This window comes from Hermetia illucens, chromosome 2, assembly GCF_905115235.1.
Source record: "Hermetia illucens chromosome 2, iHerIll2.2.curated.20191125, whole genome shotgun sequence".
Lineage (NCBI taxonomy): Eukaryota > Metazoa > Arthropoda > Insecta > Diptera > Stratiomyidae > Hermetia > Hermetia illucens.
Window position 1 is genome coordinate 122,233,918 of NC_051850.1, and position 14,662 is coordinate 122,248,579.

General features: G+C 39.4%; 1 protein-coding gene across 1 annotated transcript in view; it reads right to left on the reverse strand.

Moving 5' to 3' along the window:
- Positions 1 to 2,817: 2,817 nt before the first annotated feature.
- The window catches only part of LOC119650352, a 30,457-nt gene continuing 18,612 nt past the window's right edge, over positions 2,818 to 14,662 (reverse strand). Inside the window, exons 3-4 of the mRNA XM_038053034.1 lie at positions 4,668 to 4,810; positions 2,818 to 4,606 (exon numbers count right to left, since the gene is read on the reverse strand). Coding sequence (XP_037908962.1) covers positions 4,260 to 4,606; positions 4,668 to 4,810 — 490 coding nt within the window. The 3' untranslated portion in view covers positions 2,818 to 4,259. The remainder of the gene's footprint in view (positions 4,607 to 4,667; positions 4,811 to 14,662) is intronic.

A 14,662-nucleotide genomic window follows, 5' to 3' on the forward strand; every position in this document is an offset into this window, starting at 1 on the left:
AGTGATCAGTGCTGTTAAGGGTTGGCTAGAGAGTTCTGGTCTGACACTTGCAGAGGAAAAAACGGAAGCGGTCCTCATCGTCAAGCGCGTAAAAGAAATTTTGCCCGTATTCAAATTGGGAATCATATCATCACTTCTAAGCCTGCCATCAAAAACTTGGGAGTGATGATAGATGGGAAGCTTAGCTATAAGCAACACGTGCAGTATGTTGATGACAAAGCATCCACTGAAATTGTGGCCCTGGCAAGGATGATGCCCAACGTGGGAGGACCACGGCATGCTTCCAGGTTGCTTATAGCTAAGGTGTGTTCGATCCTGCTCTATGCAGCCCCAGTTTGGGGAAAGGCATTGCAGGTTGCATTCAACGCTAACAAATTGAGTTCAGTCTACAGAAGAACAGCCCTAAGGGTATGCTCGGCATTCAGGACTATCTTAGATGATACATCATTCGTCATCTCTGGAGTGATGCCGATTGACATCTTGGCAAATGAGATGACGAATATATATAATGCGAAGTCTATCTCTCCTTTATCGCAGACGAAGAACGCGGAAAGGGAGAGATCTCTAAATAGATGGCAAGACCGTTGGGAACGCTCGGGAAAAGGTCGGTGGACACACAGGTTCATCCCTGCCATCAAGGAGTGGTTGGAAAGACGGCACGGTGAGATTAAGGAAGACTGGGATGCGATCAACTTCATGGTCGTATCTATCCAGAGCAAAACTGCGAAAGCAAAGGAGACTAGAAAAGCGCGGTTAAGTACGTCGCGTAGAGACGAAAGAGGACCAAGCTAAAATGAGCTGACTCCTTCCCCTGATGTGATACCGTACAGTGGTCCCACGGGGCTTGGGGGGAATCGGGGGTGGTTTTAGTGGCTAAGAATCCCACACGCTGGCGTGTCCAGGGCAGTGTCTTCTGAAGATGTTTCGTTTCGCAAACGAAACCTTAGCAAATCGGAATACCGGAAGTTGGCGCTCCGGGTGTAAAGATTTTGTGTTCATATTATGTGAGAAACTTTCTACGCACATTTTTCCATTCGTATATGGCTAAAAACCCAAAATATTCCTTCATATCTTTTTCAAACTACAACATATACGTACATATTACAGACGTAGATATTATGCTCACCCTAAACAAACAAATATTGCTTATTACGAATACTATACTTATACATGATCGTATCCGATTGACTTCGTGCATAAAAGCGTTCATATATAGATTTGCAATACGTACATTGAATACCGCTATTTTAATGTACAAATATTGTATATCTGTCTGAATTAAGTACTTTCTCAAAGCTTCATTAGCATATACCTACATATAAATCTAGTAATTGATATTGACAACAACGAAACGTTCCCCTGCGACCTCCCAATCACGTGAGCTCACTTTGTTCTGTGATTGATGAACTGATACGTTATGATGACGTCACACACGTTTTAAAATGCACGAAATTTACACAAAATGTAAAAATTTCACCTTCTATAACTTTGTTAATAACAGTTGGATTTCCGTCAAACTCCCAAAGTTATGCCTTATGTTATCTTTTATGCAAGTGCCGAATTTTGTAGTTGTATCATGAATTTAAGGGGGGTTTTCCTTGCATTTGATACCGTACATGGCCACATTCCGTAAAAAAAATTTTCCACAGCCACTAGCTCGGGAAATCAAACAAATTTGAAATCTCGGGCAGTTGGTTGTGGTCCCCTTATATTGTCAGCTACAGTTATTGTACTTAAATCCCTCATGCCTTCCCTTCATGTTCTGAGACACTCACACAGTCTTGTTTAAACCGTGCAGAAGTACAACATTCTACATACGTGTTCGATGTTGCGGGGAGTTTTCGACAGATTCTCCCGCTAACTTACCACCGGCCACCACCACTGGAGCCCCTTCATCTTTTAAGTAGGTAGGATTGTTCGAGCCCAAATGCTTGGCACTTAGCGCTAGTATTAGGTAAAATCCGGAATGTCGCGAGATTGTGACAAAATAATAACAATTTTGCTTTTTTTTATGGAAGATCTGGGAGGTTCGCACAGTTCTGTCTGTCTGTCCGTCAGTCTGTAACATTCACTTTTCTCAGAAATAGTTACACTTATTGACACGAAATTTGGTAGAAAGGTTGGAACATCCCGGGGGTCCTCATATACCTAAGGGAGGGAGGCAAAACGTGTTTTTGCCGAATATAGCCATGTACCGATCAAATGAAAGGTTTCGTTTATTACTTTCAAAATTAGGCATTCGTTTTGGCATTGATTATAGAAGGGAAGAGTGCGAGGATCCGAAAATGTTCAATTATTACAAGGACCCGTTCTCAGAATCTACCCAACCGAAATAGTGGTCCATGCACATGGTACCTGGGTTCCGACTTACTCTCCGTTATGATATCTGTGGAAATAAAGTCAATAACACCATATTATTTTATTTTGAAAATTTACCGGGAATTCCCCTTATGTTCATCCTAGATTTGTAAAGGTTTTAAAATGAGCAAAATTCTGGTAAGTTTGGTGGAAACTCTACTATCATTAGCGAGGTAAAGTTGCCTCTTCTGTGTCAAATCACTACCCCCTAAAAGATAAAATGCCAGTACTTCCTCGAATTGAATATCGAGTATATTCAACGTATGTTTTACACAAAACTTTAAAAATGATGAACCTTAAAAAGGATATTAACTGCCAGCGTTATTTACTGTAACTGTGGTTCAAAACATTAATTAAGATACAAAGTCTGCTCCAAAGGATGTACGTGATTCCAAGTTATCCTGATAAAATGGGAATACCAATGTCGAAAACAGAATACAACCAATAACAACCCAAACGTCGTTGCTTACAACATGAAATACATTTATTTATGAAATAATTCATTGTGTCCATTTTAGTTTCGTAAATGCTTCGAATATAATATTGGCTTTGAATTTAATTTATTATTGTTGCTTCCATTATTATTCCATTAATTAATAGATTTTACGATTATTATAATTTTTATGCGTAACCAATTGATTTGCTGAATGCTTTAAGTAAACGAACAATTTTTTGGAAGCTGACCAAACTCCAAACGTATTTGCGGTAAGTTTGCTCTCGCTTTCTCGTTGTTGTTGTTGCTAGCATTTAATTGTAACTTTGTATCTTCTGCAACGGCGGCATCCATCCATGCGGATGTCGTTCGTTGGTTGTTAAAGTGAAGTGATCCAATAGAGTTTATAAGTGTTGTTTGGTGTTAGTGATTAAATGTTGTTAGATTGTTAATTCCATACTTAGATACATATTTATATTTGCGTTTTATATATTTAGTGCTTTGTAAGGATCTGAAATAAACTGCATGAAGCATAAAGTATTTTGAAGTTTTTCTTAGGGGTTTTAGTGCGTTGAGATTACTTCTTACTTCCTAATTAATTTCTCGTGTTATTTTCTCGTCCAAAACCTTATATTTTCCAATATTGTGTCTTGGAATACATTCACCAACTCGAAGTTTTGGCCTCGGGTTTTCACATGTCAATGTATTTTCTTATTGTCAGTCACAGCAAGTTTTTTTTGTTTCATTACATAAATTTTCGAGTCGCAATCGAATTTGATTAGTCAAATATTAACAACTTCTCTGCCACGCTGTATATTAAGATAGGCCTTGAAAATATTTACCAACAATTTTAGTATTTGCTAAAAGTATCCTTATAGATAGGGTTTTTCAAATTTTTGATATTGTAGCGATATAGGTATTTCATATGTATATTTATGTGCTCGTGCTTTTTAATAATGACATCAACTTTTATGCAGGAATTTGTGGAATTGTTAAAGTATATTTTTCTTGTAAATTTTATTGTTTGTAATTGATATGCTGATTCTATCAATTTCCAACAATATAATTTATATTTTGAAAAATGGCTTTTGCTTGCGTTTATTATCCTTATCAGTACTAATTAACATGCGTTTTTTGGTGAAATATTAAACACATATATTTCTATTTACACGTTTTGTGATTTTTATGTAGACATTGATTTTCTTCATTTGGAATGCATTAATATTTCGCCAATGAATTGAATGCTTTGGAAGCCCTTTTGTGTTTTGTTATTCGTTTCGAATAAAAACGTTGAACCGAGGAAAACCGAACCAAGAAAATTCACTTTTGGCAAGTGTTAGTGGATGCTTAAGGGAAATATAAGTGAAATAGTGACAAATATTGGTTACATTGTAAACATTTTTAAAAAATATATATAATAATTTAAATATTTGAATTGAGAGAGTGTGTGATTCGACCAACCATTTTCTCAGAAAAACGGTGGCAAATCACAATTGCACAATGACCCGCCTTCGCCTATTTTGCACAGTGTTAGGCAATATTCATTCCAGTCCGGCGTTGTTGAAGGGGTGGAATTAAGAGCTAAGGATTCCATTGTTTTGCCTGACTGAGGTTGCGTTTGCGAAGCGGTCTGAACCTTTGAATTTTCACTCGGTGTGCCGCCCGAGCTATCGTTTATTACCGATTGATGTGTGCATGGACTGCAACCTGGAAGTGCAACTTTTCCTCGCTCACAAAATGTTTTGCAGACGGTGTCACGTTCTAATCTCTCTGCTGGAATCCTTGATCGAACCATGCATGTGCACGATGTTTGACCTAGAATGAATGTTCAATTTTTTTGGAATTGCATTTTGAAATCACGTGAGCGAAACCTTACCTAAATCTATTGAGCAGAGGATATTGCATATGTCGTCTCTGTTGTCCTGGAGAAGATAATTTGCTGCTTCAGAGAGCCGGTCCGTATAGGTTTCAGTAATGTTGTCACACTGGGGGCCACATGGAGGGCCCCCTAACCCTGCTCTGTAAAACAGAAAAAGAAATACAAATTAGCGCTATATGGAATGATATAGGTGGAAAAATCGCATTTATCAAGAACAACTCAACTATATTATCAGAGCAATTAGCGTTTTAAAAGATAGGAAAGGAGAAGAGAGGAATGCCTACCGTAAGACGTATGTGACATACCCTCAAGGTTCGTAAGGTCGGGAAGCGAGCGGGGAGGATATTAATGAGTGTTTCGGATCTTTCGGACGTCAACAGACAAAACGCTCCTTAACGGAGATAACAGAATAGCCGGAGAGGATAATAAAACAAGTTGGGAAACCGGAAACTGGGCGCTTCAGGTATGAAAGGTTTTGTTTGCTTCTTCTGTAAGTATATTTGAGTGTTGAACTATCCAATTTGTACGCAGCCCGCTATGTATATGCATTTAGCATGTCAGAATTAGTACTTCGGGTTGTAAATTTACACGGTAAAGACAACTGTGAGCTACTGTAACTTCGTTACTGATAGTACGATTTGGATCAAACTTGGGGATAATATGCTCATATTATATTTAATACTACTACTAAGCTCTATAACTCTGGGATAAACCTAAGGGGAGGTTTACTCAATTTTCCCAAAAATATGGTAATATACTATTATTAACTTAATTTGAACAGATTTCGATATGGGGAGTATTTTGAGGCCTGGGCACCATATAGAGCCAGTTTCATGATTTTTTTCAGATTTTTCGGTTGAGTAGTTTCTGAGAATGGGTCCGGTAAAGAAATCATCCTTTCCACCCCTTCCATTCCCCGTTTTTCTAACAAATCTCAAAACTAAGACTAGCTTCGAAAAGTACTAATCGAGACCTTTCATTTGATACCCAATATGACTACATTCTGTGAAAAAAAATTTTACACCCCCCTTTTATATATATGGGCCCCCCCGAATTCAACCTAGAAAGATATCACTCACTACATGTCTGGAGGCCCACAGTTCCCACCTTCTCACCAAATTTTATGCCAATCGTCGGTGGGGGAGTCGGTGCTGGTTTTAGTGGGTAAAAATCCCACTCTGGCGTGCCCAGGCCAGAGTCTTTTGAAGATTTCGACCTCCTTAAAAAAAAACAAGTCGGGAAACCGGAAGCTGGACGCTTCAGGTACGAAAGGTTTTGTGTATTTCTTAGTACGTAGCACGTAATATATGCATATATTATGTGAGAATATCCACTTTCAGATGATATTGACATTCATAGTTTTGAATTTGCAAAGAAGCGACAACTTTGACGTATTATAACTTTGTTAGTAATAGTGCGATTTCCACCAAACTTGGTAAGATCATGCTCTATGTTATATCCTATATTGTTGCGAAATTTCGCAGTCCTAGCATGAACTTAAGGGGGGTCTTGCAGCGAATTACTAAAAATTATAGTAATATACTATTATTAACTTTATTTGTGAAGATATCAGTGTGGAAGGTATTTCGGAGCCCAGGCACCATATAGTGGCAGCCTCTTGATTTTTTTCAGATTTTTCGGTTTGGTAGTTTCTGAGAATGGCCCCCGTAAAGGAATGGTCACTTTCAACCCCCCTCCCTCCCCACCTTTTCAACAAATGTCAAAACTAAGACCATCTTCGAAAAGTGCTAATCGAGACCTTTAATTTGATACCCCACATGACTATATTTGATGAAAAAAAAATTTACACCCCCCTTTTGCATGTATGGGGACCCCCCCTTAAATTCATCATTAAAGGATGTAACTCACTGTATGCGCGAGCGTTCACAGTTCCCAGCTTTCCACCAAATTTGGTGTCAATCGCTGCAACCGTCTCCGAGAAAAATGCGTGTGACGGACAGACAGACAGACAGACAGACAGACAGACAGACGGACAGACAGACAGACAGACAGACAGACAGACAGACAGTAAACCGATTTTAATAAGGTTTTGTGTTTACACAAAACCTTAAAAAGACGGACAGACAGACAGACATTGAACCGATTTTAATAAGGCTTTGTTTTGCAAACAAAACCCTAAAAAGCAGAACGTCAGAGGCCAAAGATATAGTCATATAGCTTGCTAAAAACCAAAAAATGAGGAGATGCAGATGCCTGAAAGATCAAGTTGAATTAACAGTCGATAGACCTTGCAGAGAAAATCAATCGATATGAGCGAACTGGAAAGGTAGATTATCCTCGAATTGAAGAAACGGAAAAGTTCTTCCCAAAATTTTGACATTTTGAAGATAACACCCGGAAATGACTAATGCAAGGATATTAATTAGTTTTTTGAAGCAGTTCTGATAGATCGGGTTGCAAAAGACAGGGGGGGGGGGGACTGGAGGGCTATGAAAAGTGAAAACCATTACCAATAAATTACTGGCAACTGCAACAGCAATTCCCAAAACGGTAATTGGGAAGATAGGAGAAGACTGGGGAGATTTTTGTCATACAGCACTACTACATCAAATGTGAAGAAGGAAACGCATACATTTTCAATTAATGTATACCAAGCTGCGAATGTGCGCTTTACAAGGATTTCTCCTGGTAGATTGTCAATATATCGTACGTAGCCCAGAGAGACTGAAAAATAGACGTCAGCTTCGGAGTATATAATATTATATTAGTGCTAATGTGTCAGTAGCACTCACTGGAAGCCCACTAAAACTAAAATCGAAAGCTCGGGACTTCAGTTCAGTTCAGTTTGTGTAAATAATTAAATGATTATCTTTCGTTAGTATTTATTTTAATACCCATATACCGATAATTCGGGAACCGCTTGAAGAAGGGAACAAATGGTTCGCGAAATATCGGAATATGCGTATTAAAATGCATACTAGTGGAAAAAAAAGAAAATCGTTCAATTATTTGCAGTAATTTAATTGCTAGAAACACCATAAGAGCACACTTCGAGGTTTCATGTATTTCATATTCGGGGGAAAACGATTTTGCATCCTCTCTTCCTTTATATTAGAACCCACCTTGAACTGCACTCCAAATCAAGTTATCAGACGCGTCAAGAGGGGGGAAAAGAAGAAAGGCGACAAAATTGTTGTGTCTGCCCTGGACGAAATCGCAAGTCGTCTATTTTTCGAAAATTATGGTTCTCACCCAGAACAGAGGGGTTCATGGACCATGGAGAAAGAAGGTTTCTTTCAAATTAGTGCGGTCCGTCGTCAAGTGGATGACTCTCTCAGGACTCTCTCATATTCTTAAAAAAATTAGGTTAATTATGTGATTTGATTTCAAACAGACCCGCATAATTTTACCCTCGGGCCCCAGTTTCTTGAGATTCCACAGTATCAGCGCATCAAATTTCATCTTAATAGGTTAGCCGTTTCTAAGAAAAGTATTTGTGTGTACATATGTATGTAAACAGACAATCAGAGAGTAAACTGATTTAGACAAAAACCGCAAAAACTAAACCTAAACTATTATATTATATATGCCTTAAAAGGAGACGAAGACGGCTTACGGATTCATACCAGGGCAGAAGCAACCCACCAGACGCTGCCTAATATCTGCAAGGAACAGCGTGACCGAAGCAGTTCGCAGATGTTATACGCTCCTTTTTATAATTCACAAAACACCAAAAAGAGTGGGACTAAGTTGCTGTCCTGTCCAACATGAAGTAGATGCAGAATTAGGACTCAACCCTTAAACAAAAATTTTTCAATATATGCCTTTAATATGAGAATTATTAGCCCTTATGGCGGAAAGTTTTTTAGGTTAGGTCTTCTTTGTAAACTATTTTTTTTTAAATTTATTATTCCTTTAAGGGCAGCTTATCTAAGGCGCAGATTATTTGAAATATGTTGACCTCCTTTGGGGAGCCAATCGGTTTATTGATAGAACAATTAATCTCTCCTCATCTGATTACCTATGATGGCCCAAACATCTCCACTAGAAAAAGGGTTAGTAAAATTGTCCACCATGCGGCATGAAAGGAACCCAGATTAGGTTACATTCCTTCCTTCCTTCCTGCTTTACTTCCGCATTTTTCCCAAATTCGCACTGTTAGCTGTTGAGTTGGTCTGCACGACTCCAGATTCATAGGAATTTCTTTATAACGGAAGATGTGACTTATTCACAAGTGTTCAACGTGCGCTTGACACCCACAACACCTCACCACCACAAAAATTACTTCGTTCTAAAGAGCTTGGCAACTTTCCCCACGTTTTTAACAGCGGAGATCTGGTCAAAACAGTTGGAATGATTGTACAAGAGATCATTAAGAATTATTTCATGCATATTAGATCATATTAGATCACTCCAGCTCGCCAATTGGCCCATATCAAAGACAATTTTCACCAGTTAATATGAAACATCTACGCAAATCATAGCTTAGCCACATTGAAGATATACCCAGCGTCGAAAGTTTTCTTGAATACATGCTGGTGTTATCAAAATAGTAGATGGCAGGCTTATATATTAATGTAAAAGCGCAAGTAGAAAGGCAGGACTACTAGCAAGTCTCGATGGCATCTCCAATGATAGTAATGTCTGCGTTTGAGTTGAACTTTGTGTTGATAATTACCCCGCCATTTTGTTCTTGACAGTGAGCTTAAGGGTATTTAAATCCGGAGCTCTGTTATCTCCGCTTGTTTTTCATAATGACCCTGTACGCTCTCCTCCATTGGTTCAAATCTGCCTAGGTGCAGAGTTCTGCCTAGGCGCAAAGTTCTTCAAAACATTCTTGCGTACATCAAGTCACTTTAAATATACTCCTAAGGCTTTTGATGGCTTCCTTTCCGAAAGATCACCAGCGCCTCGAATAACGGCCAACCACCCGGCTGTTACCATTGGCTATCGAAAACGGTTTATGGTTGATTCTGGAATTTGCGCATGTAACAAGATTATGGAGGACCCTCGAATACTCCTTTTCCATAAGCTAATTAAAAATTAGTCTAAACGCTGCAGTTACTGTTGTAGTAAGGTTCGCAAATGAAAGCCATTGTGGATTCTGCGCTGCTAAGATGGATTTGAATAAACCTAATTTGAATTGTACCAGATGGTTTTTTTTTACAGCCAGGCTGCCCAGACAATTCGTTCGGAAATTATAGTGGTAAACAGGTAGAGTGTCGTATGTCTGGTCTACGTCAACCGCCGTAATGAAGTGCGAATTTACCGTCCGAATGACGGGGGGACTTTAGCATGCCACCCGAAAAATCCTTTGATATCGAGCTGTTACGTATGCTCAAGATATTAATAAATACATATATGGTGAAAAATTCGCATTTCTATCTTTATTCAGTTCTTCCCGAAAAAAAGGTAAAAACGGCCTTCACAAGGGACGACCCCTTCGGTTATTTGTCTGTCTGTCAAAGGCACTTTTCTTAGAAGTAGCTGTACCGATTGACGTCAAATTTAGGTGGTTGAATTGCACAGTGAACTTAAGATGTGGGGGGGGGGGGGTGTGTCCCCATACGGGTAAAAGATGGGTGCAAATTATTTCTGCACGAAATATGGCTCTCTGGGGTATCAAATGCAAGGTCTCAATTAATACTTTTCGCAGCAGATATTAGTTTTGACATTGGTTGCGCAGGCGAGAAGTGTGGGGTACTTCAGGGATGGGTTGTCAGAAACTACCCAGCCGACAAATTTGAAATCTTTTATGGTAGCCTGTGCACATAGTATGTAAGCCTCAAAATGCTCTCTGTTATCATAACTCCTCAGATATTATCATATTTTGACAATTTACTGCAAACTTCTGTTATGGCCATTGTAGATCCGCAGTAATATAGGCTCTAATAAGGAGCAGCATGCTACAAAGTTTGGTGGAAATCCTACTATTATTAACAATGTTATAGTACGTCAAAGTTGTCTCTTTCGCATCAAATTACTACTCCCTAAGAGATGAAATGTCAGTAATATATCCAATTAAATATTAGGTATATTCATACCAGTCATTTCCAACTTGTCTTTAAACTGATTTATTGCTTGACAAACGAGTTGAATCTGAAATGACTTGCCCTAACTCCGTTTTTCTGGAGGTACAGCAGTGGTACTTGGAACTGAGTGATGCATTCTACGGCATTGGTTGGCTTGCCGATGTCGAATTCTTTACCGAAGATCGTGAGCATGCATTGAGCATACTTTGAGAGCCTCTACTACATACACCACTTTTAAAACTCCTGCGAATTCAGAACATGGAATTTTGGAGCTCGTCGGGTCTTTCAATAATACTCAGAGAGCTACGAGTATGATACAAAGCTCGAATTTCTATATTTATACGGGTTCGCTCGGTTGTTTTAGATTTGATGCCCTTTGGTTCGAATTTAAACATCCTTCTCAGTTTATTTGCTGGTGTTTAAAAGTCCTTCATTGTGTCATCTGCATCATTTTTGCGTTTTATTTTGCCTTTTATTTCGTTTGGTTCTTTTTGCTTGAATTCAGTTTATTCTACTATTGATTAGAATATCCAGTCTGAATCGGAGGAACTTTTTGGTTATCTTAAATTTAGGTTTTCAACTAATGACATTCGCTGCCACTGTGCCCAGGAATTCATGTTCTTAACGAACACCGATCATCCAGATTCTGTCTTTCTATTATCTAGTATTTGATATTTTTCTCAAATTTCATAGTCTAATTCTTTTACATTAAGAGAGTCCTACAGTCTTTTATCGCTCTACTTTGTTACTCCTATTTCCTAGTCTACCAGGGTCAATTTAACTTTGAAACTGTGACCACCAGCGTCACTTTCGAAACACACAATGTTGAATTTATTTATGAATGAATGCGTACGTCCCAAAAAGTATCTCAATGTGTTGGAAAAACCCCGATTGAGAAACTCGTAGAAATCACATTGCTTCAAACAATGATGATTGTTTATGTCGCTTTGTTAACAATACTATTTATATTAAGTCAAAAGATAAGGATCGACAGATGGGAATATTATGGAGTGACGTCAAAAAGTAGGTTATTTTCCTATTTGTTCAATTTCCAAATTTAACTATCGATCGTTAACTGGAAGTATTCTGTTAGACTTTATTATCTTTCAGATCAGCTATACCAACTCATTGTTGGGATTATCGGTTTCCGTTGCTCTTTTTTTATCAGATACGACACACACGTAAACTATAGATCAGCAGGTGAACTGCGTATATCTCACCTGAAAAATCTAGATTTTAAAAGTGAAATTTGAACTGGTTGGCTTTGCTACTGGTCCTTTGCAATTTAGAGAGAGGAATTGAAATTGTAGAATTGTAACCAATAGACTCAATGTCGAAGTTATGTTGGAATGGCAACCATGATTACGACTTTTGTTCTTTTCGATGAGCGAATAATAGTTTTTGAAGTCTATGTGCAAATATTGTTAGGATGATTATTATGTCATAAATTCAGAGGTTGATGTGCAGTCTCGAAATTTGCCAGCCAGAAGCCTCTTTTATTGGTGTTAATCAGGTAGATCATATTTGCTGGTTTAGAATTAGGGTTTATGGCATTATCCTTTTGCTTTTGCGAATGACCATATCCCCGCGAAAGGCTTTTACTGGCTTGTCAAGTAACCGACCCGGTCTTCGCAAAGAGCTTGTGTGTCGGGACCCCCATCTCAGGCCTTTTCCTTGGAAAGTCTATTAGCTCCCAAAATTCGCCAGTACCACGACAGTTTTGCGAATGCTTCGAGTAAAACACGTTCCCTGACTTTCTTTTTTCGGCTGTCCTACTCAACTTTCAACTTTACCCCATTTATTTAAACCCATACCCCCCCCCCCCCCCCCCCCCCCCCTCTTAGAGATATTTGGCCAGCGTCCTCTCGCGACCAACCCCTGAACGCTCATCATTTATTCATATTCGTCAAGTGTAGCACTGGAGGAAGCATGTGTTGACACTTTTCATCTCCGCCCTTATAAATCCAGTCACCACAAGCGTCTAGGGTTGCTCGGTTGTACTTGCATCATTCTAGCCACTCTCTTCACCTGTTTCACCTGTTTGAGTTGAGCGGTCTTGTCTTTTGGCGATTGTTCTCCTGTTGATTTGATCTACCGTTCAAGCAGCCTCTTTCTCGGTTTTTCCTGCTCCACATCTTGAATGGGAGCCAATTTTTTTGTCTGGTATATCCTTTCACCAGTGAGGCCACTCATAATCATTTAATGCATTTTATGTCATTCAGGTGATTAGACGCTGGGATTTTCTCTTTTCGGCTTCCTTCCGTTATGCCCTTTCTCACTGACAGATCTATTTTCCATCGCCAGGGATGCTGCCTGTATGGGTGAAGATCTAAGAAGAATTGGATCTCATCTCAATGGATCTGTCAATGCAACGAGTTTCATTTTCAACCCGACGCACTTGTGATATTTAACGCCACAGTGGCCAAGATTTCTCTTAAGGGATATAAGCAAAAAATTCGTGCCCAAGGTGAAAAGTTTAATGTTTTCAAAGTTTTTCTTTTTTATGAATCGATGATACTGTGGGTTCGGAGAACTCAGTGGGCAGTTTCGCACTACTCAGCAAGCCTGGAGTTGGCTTACCCGCTCCAAAAACCGAATCCCTGTACCGTAAACTTCTCAGTTGTCTTATCCTCCCAGTTTGATTAGATTTATAGGTATCCCTTCCATAGTTACCTACTCTGTAGCGGTATTTTGCTCCCACCTTCCACCCACAACTCGGGACGCATTCATATGCACACTTGTGACACATCTGATCTCTTATAAGCATCACGCGAAGTGTCTGAAAATTTATTATCGATCGTTTAACTGTTTGATAAACAAGTACGCTTATCAGGTACCTATAGCAACCTGCTTCTATACTAATTATTTAGGTACCATAATAATCCACGTTATACGATTGAATACCATCAACGAACGTTTTCATGGCGTTTCGTCGTGGCAGACACCAGCAGTTTCATATTAGGCATAGACTTTCTAGGCCACTAGCGATCCATATTGCTAGTGGATCTGCAGAATAAGTCCCTTATAAACCCTGTAACCTCGCTCAGGTCTTTAGCAAAACTTGTCACCCGCCCTAGTGTCAGTCTTTCAATTATTTTTGAAGAAGTAATCGACCTTCAAAAATACCGCAACATCACTACTGAAAGTAGTCGTTCGGAACCAACTTAGAATGATGTACAGCACCACATCTGCACTACTGGCTCGTATATCTTTTCGAAGGTGTGTCATCAAAAAGCTGCAGGCTTTTTCCGTTACACATGGTCCCAAAGTCTAATCGCAAATGGAGACCATGTGGCGATTACAGACGTCTGAATGCTTAGACTACTCCAGACCGTTATCCTATACCACTCATTCACGACTTTGCGCATAACCACACTAATTGCCGTGTTCTCACGACCTTCGATTTAGCCAAGGATAGGTACCATCAAACCCCTGTAGCTCCAGAAGATATTTCGAAAACGGAAATTTGCATACAGACTTTTCTTTCGTATACTCAGATCATGTTTTGGTTGCCTCCTCCTCTGAGTCTGAGTATTGAAACATCTTTTAAATGCCTCCTTAAGGCTGGTCTTATACTAGACGTTCAAAAATGCAAGTTTCTTCAAAAGCAGGTAAAGTTTTTAGGCCACACGATTTACCCTGAGGGAATCCACCCGGATAATACAATCAAGGAACTGCGAAATTTTTGGGCATGTTAAATTTCTATCGTCGTTTCTTGCCCAAAGCTGCACAATATCAAACGATCCTCAACGCCTACTTGTCTGGACTCAAGACCAAGGACTCACGTGTGATTGCGTGGTCTACAGACGCTGTACAGGCATTTGAACTACCCAAACGACAGCTGGCGGACGATCCACTCCTGGCATTCCCTCAATTGGATGCATCTCTAGCCGTATTCCTCGATGCCTTAGACAATGCAGTAGGTGCGGCTCACCAAGCGGTGAACCAAACTATAGCAGCCGCGTACATGGCAATCAAATATTTCCGATATTCCCTAGA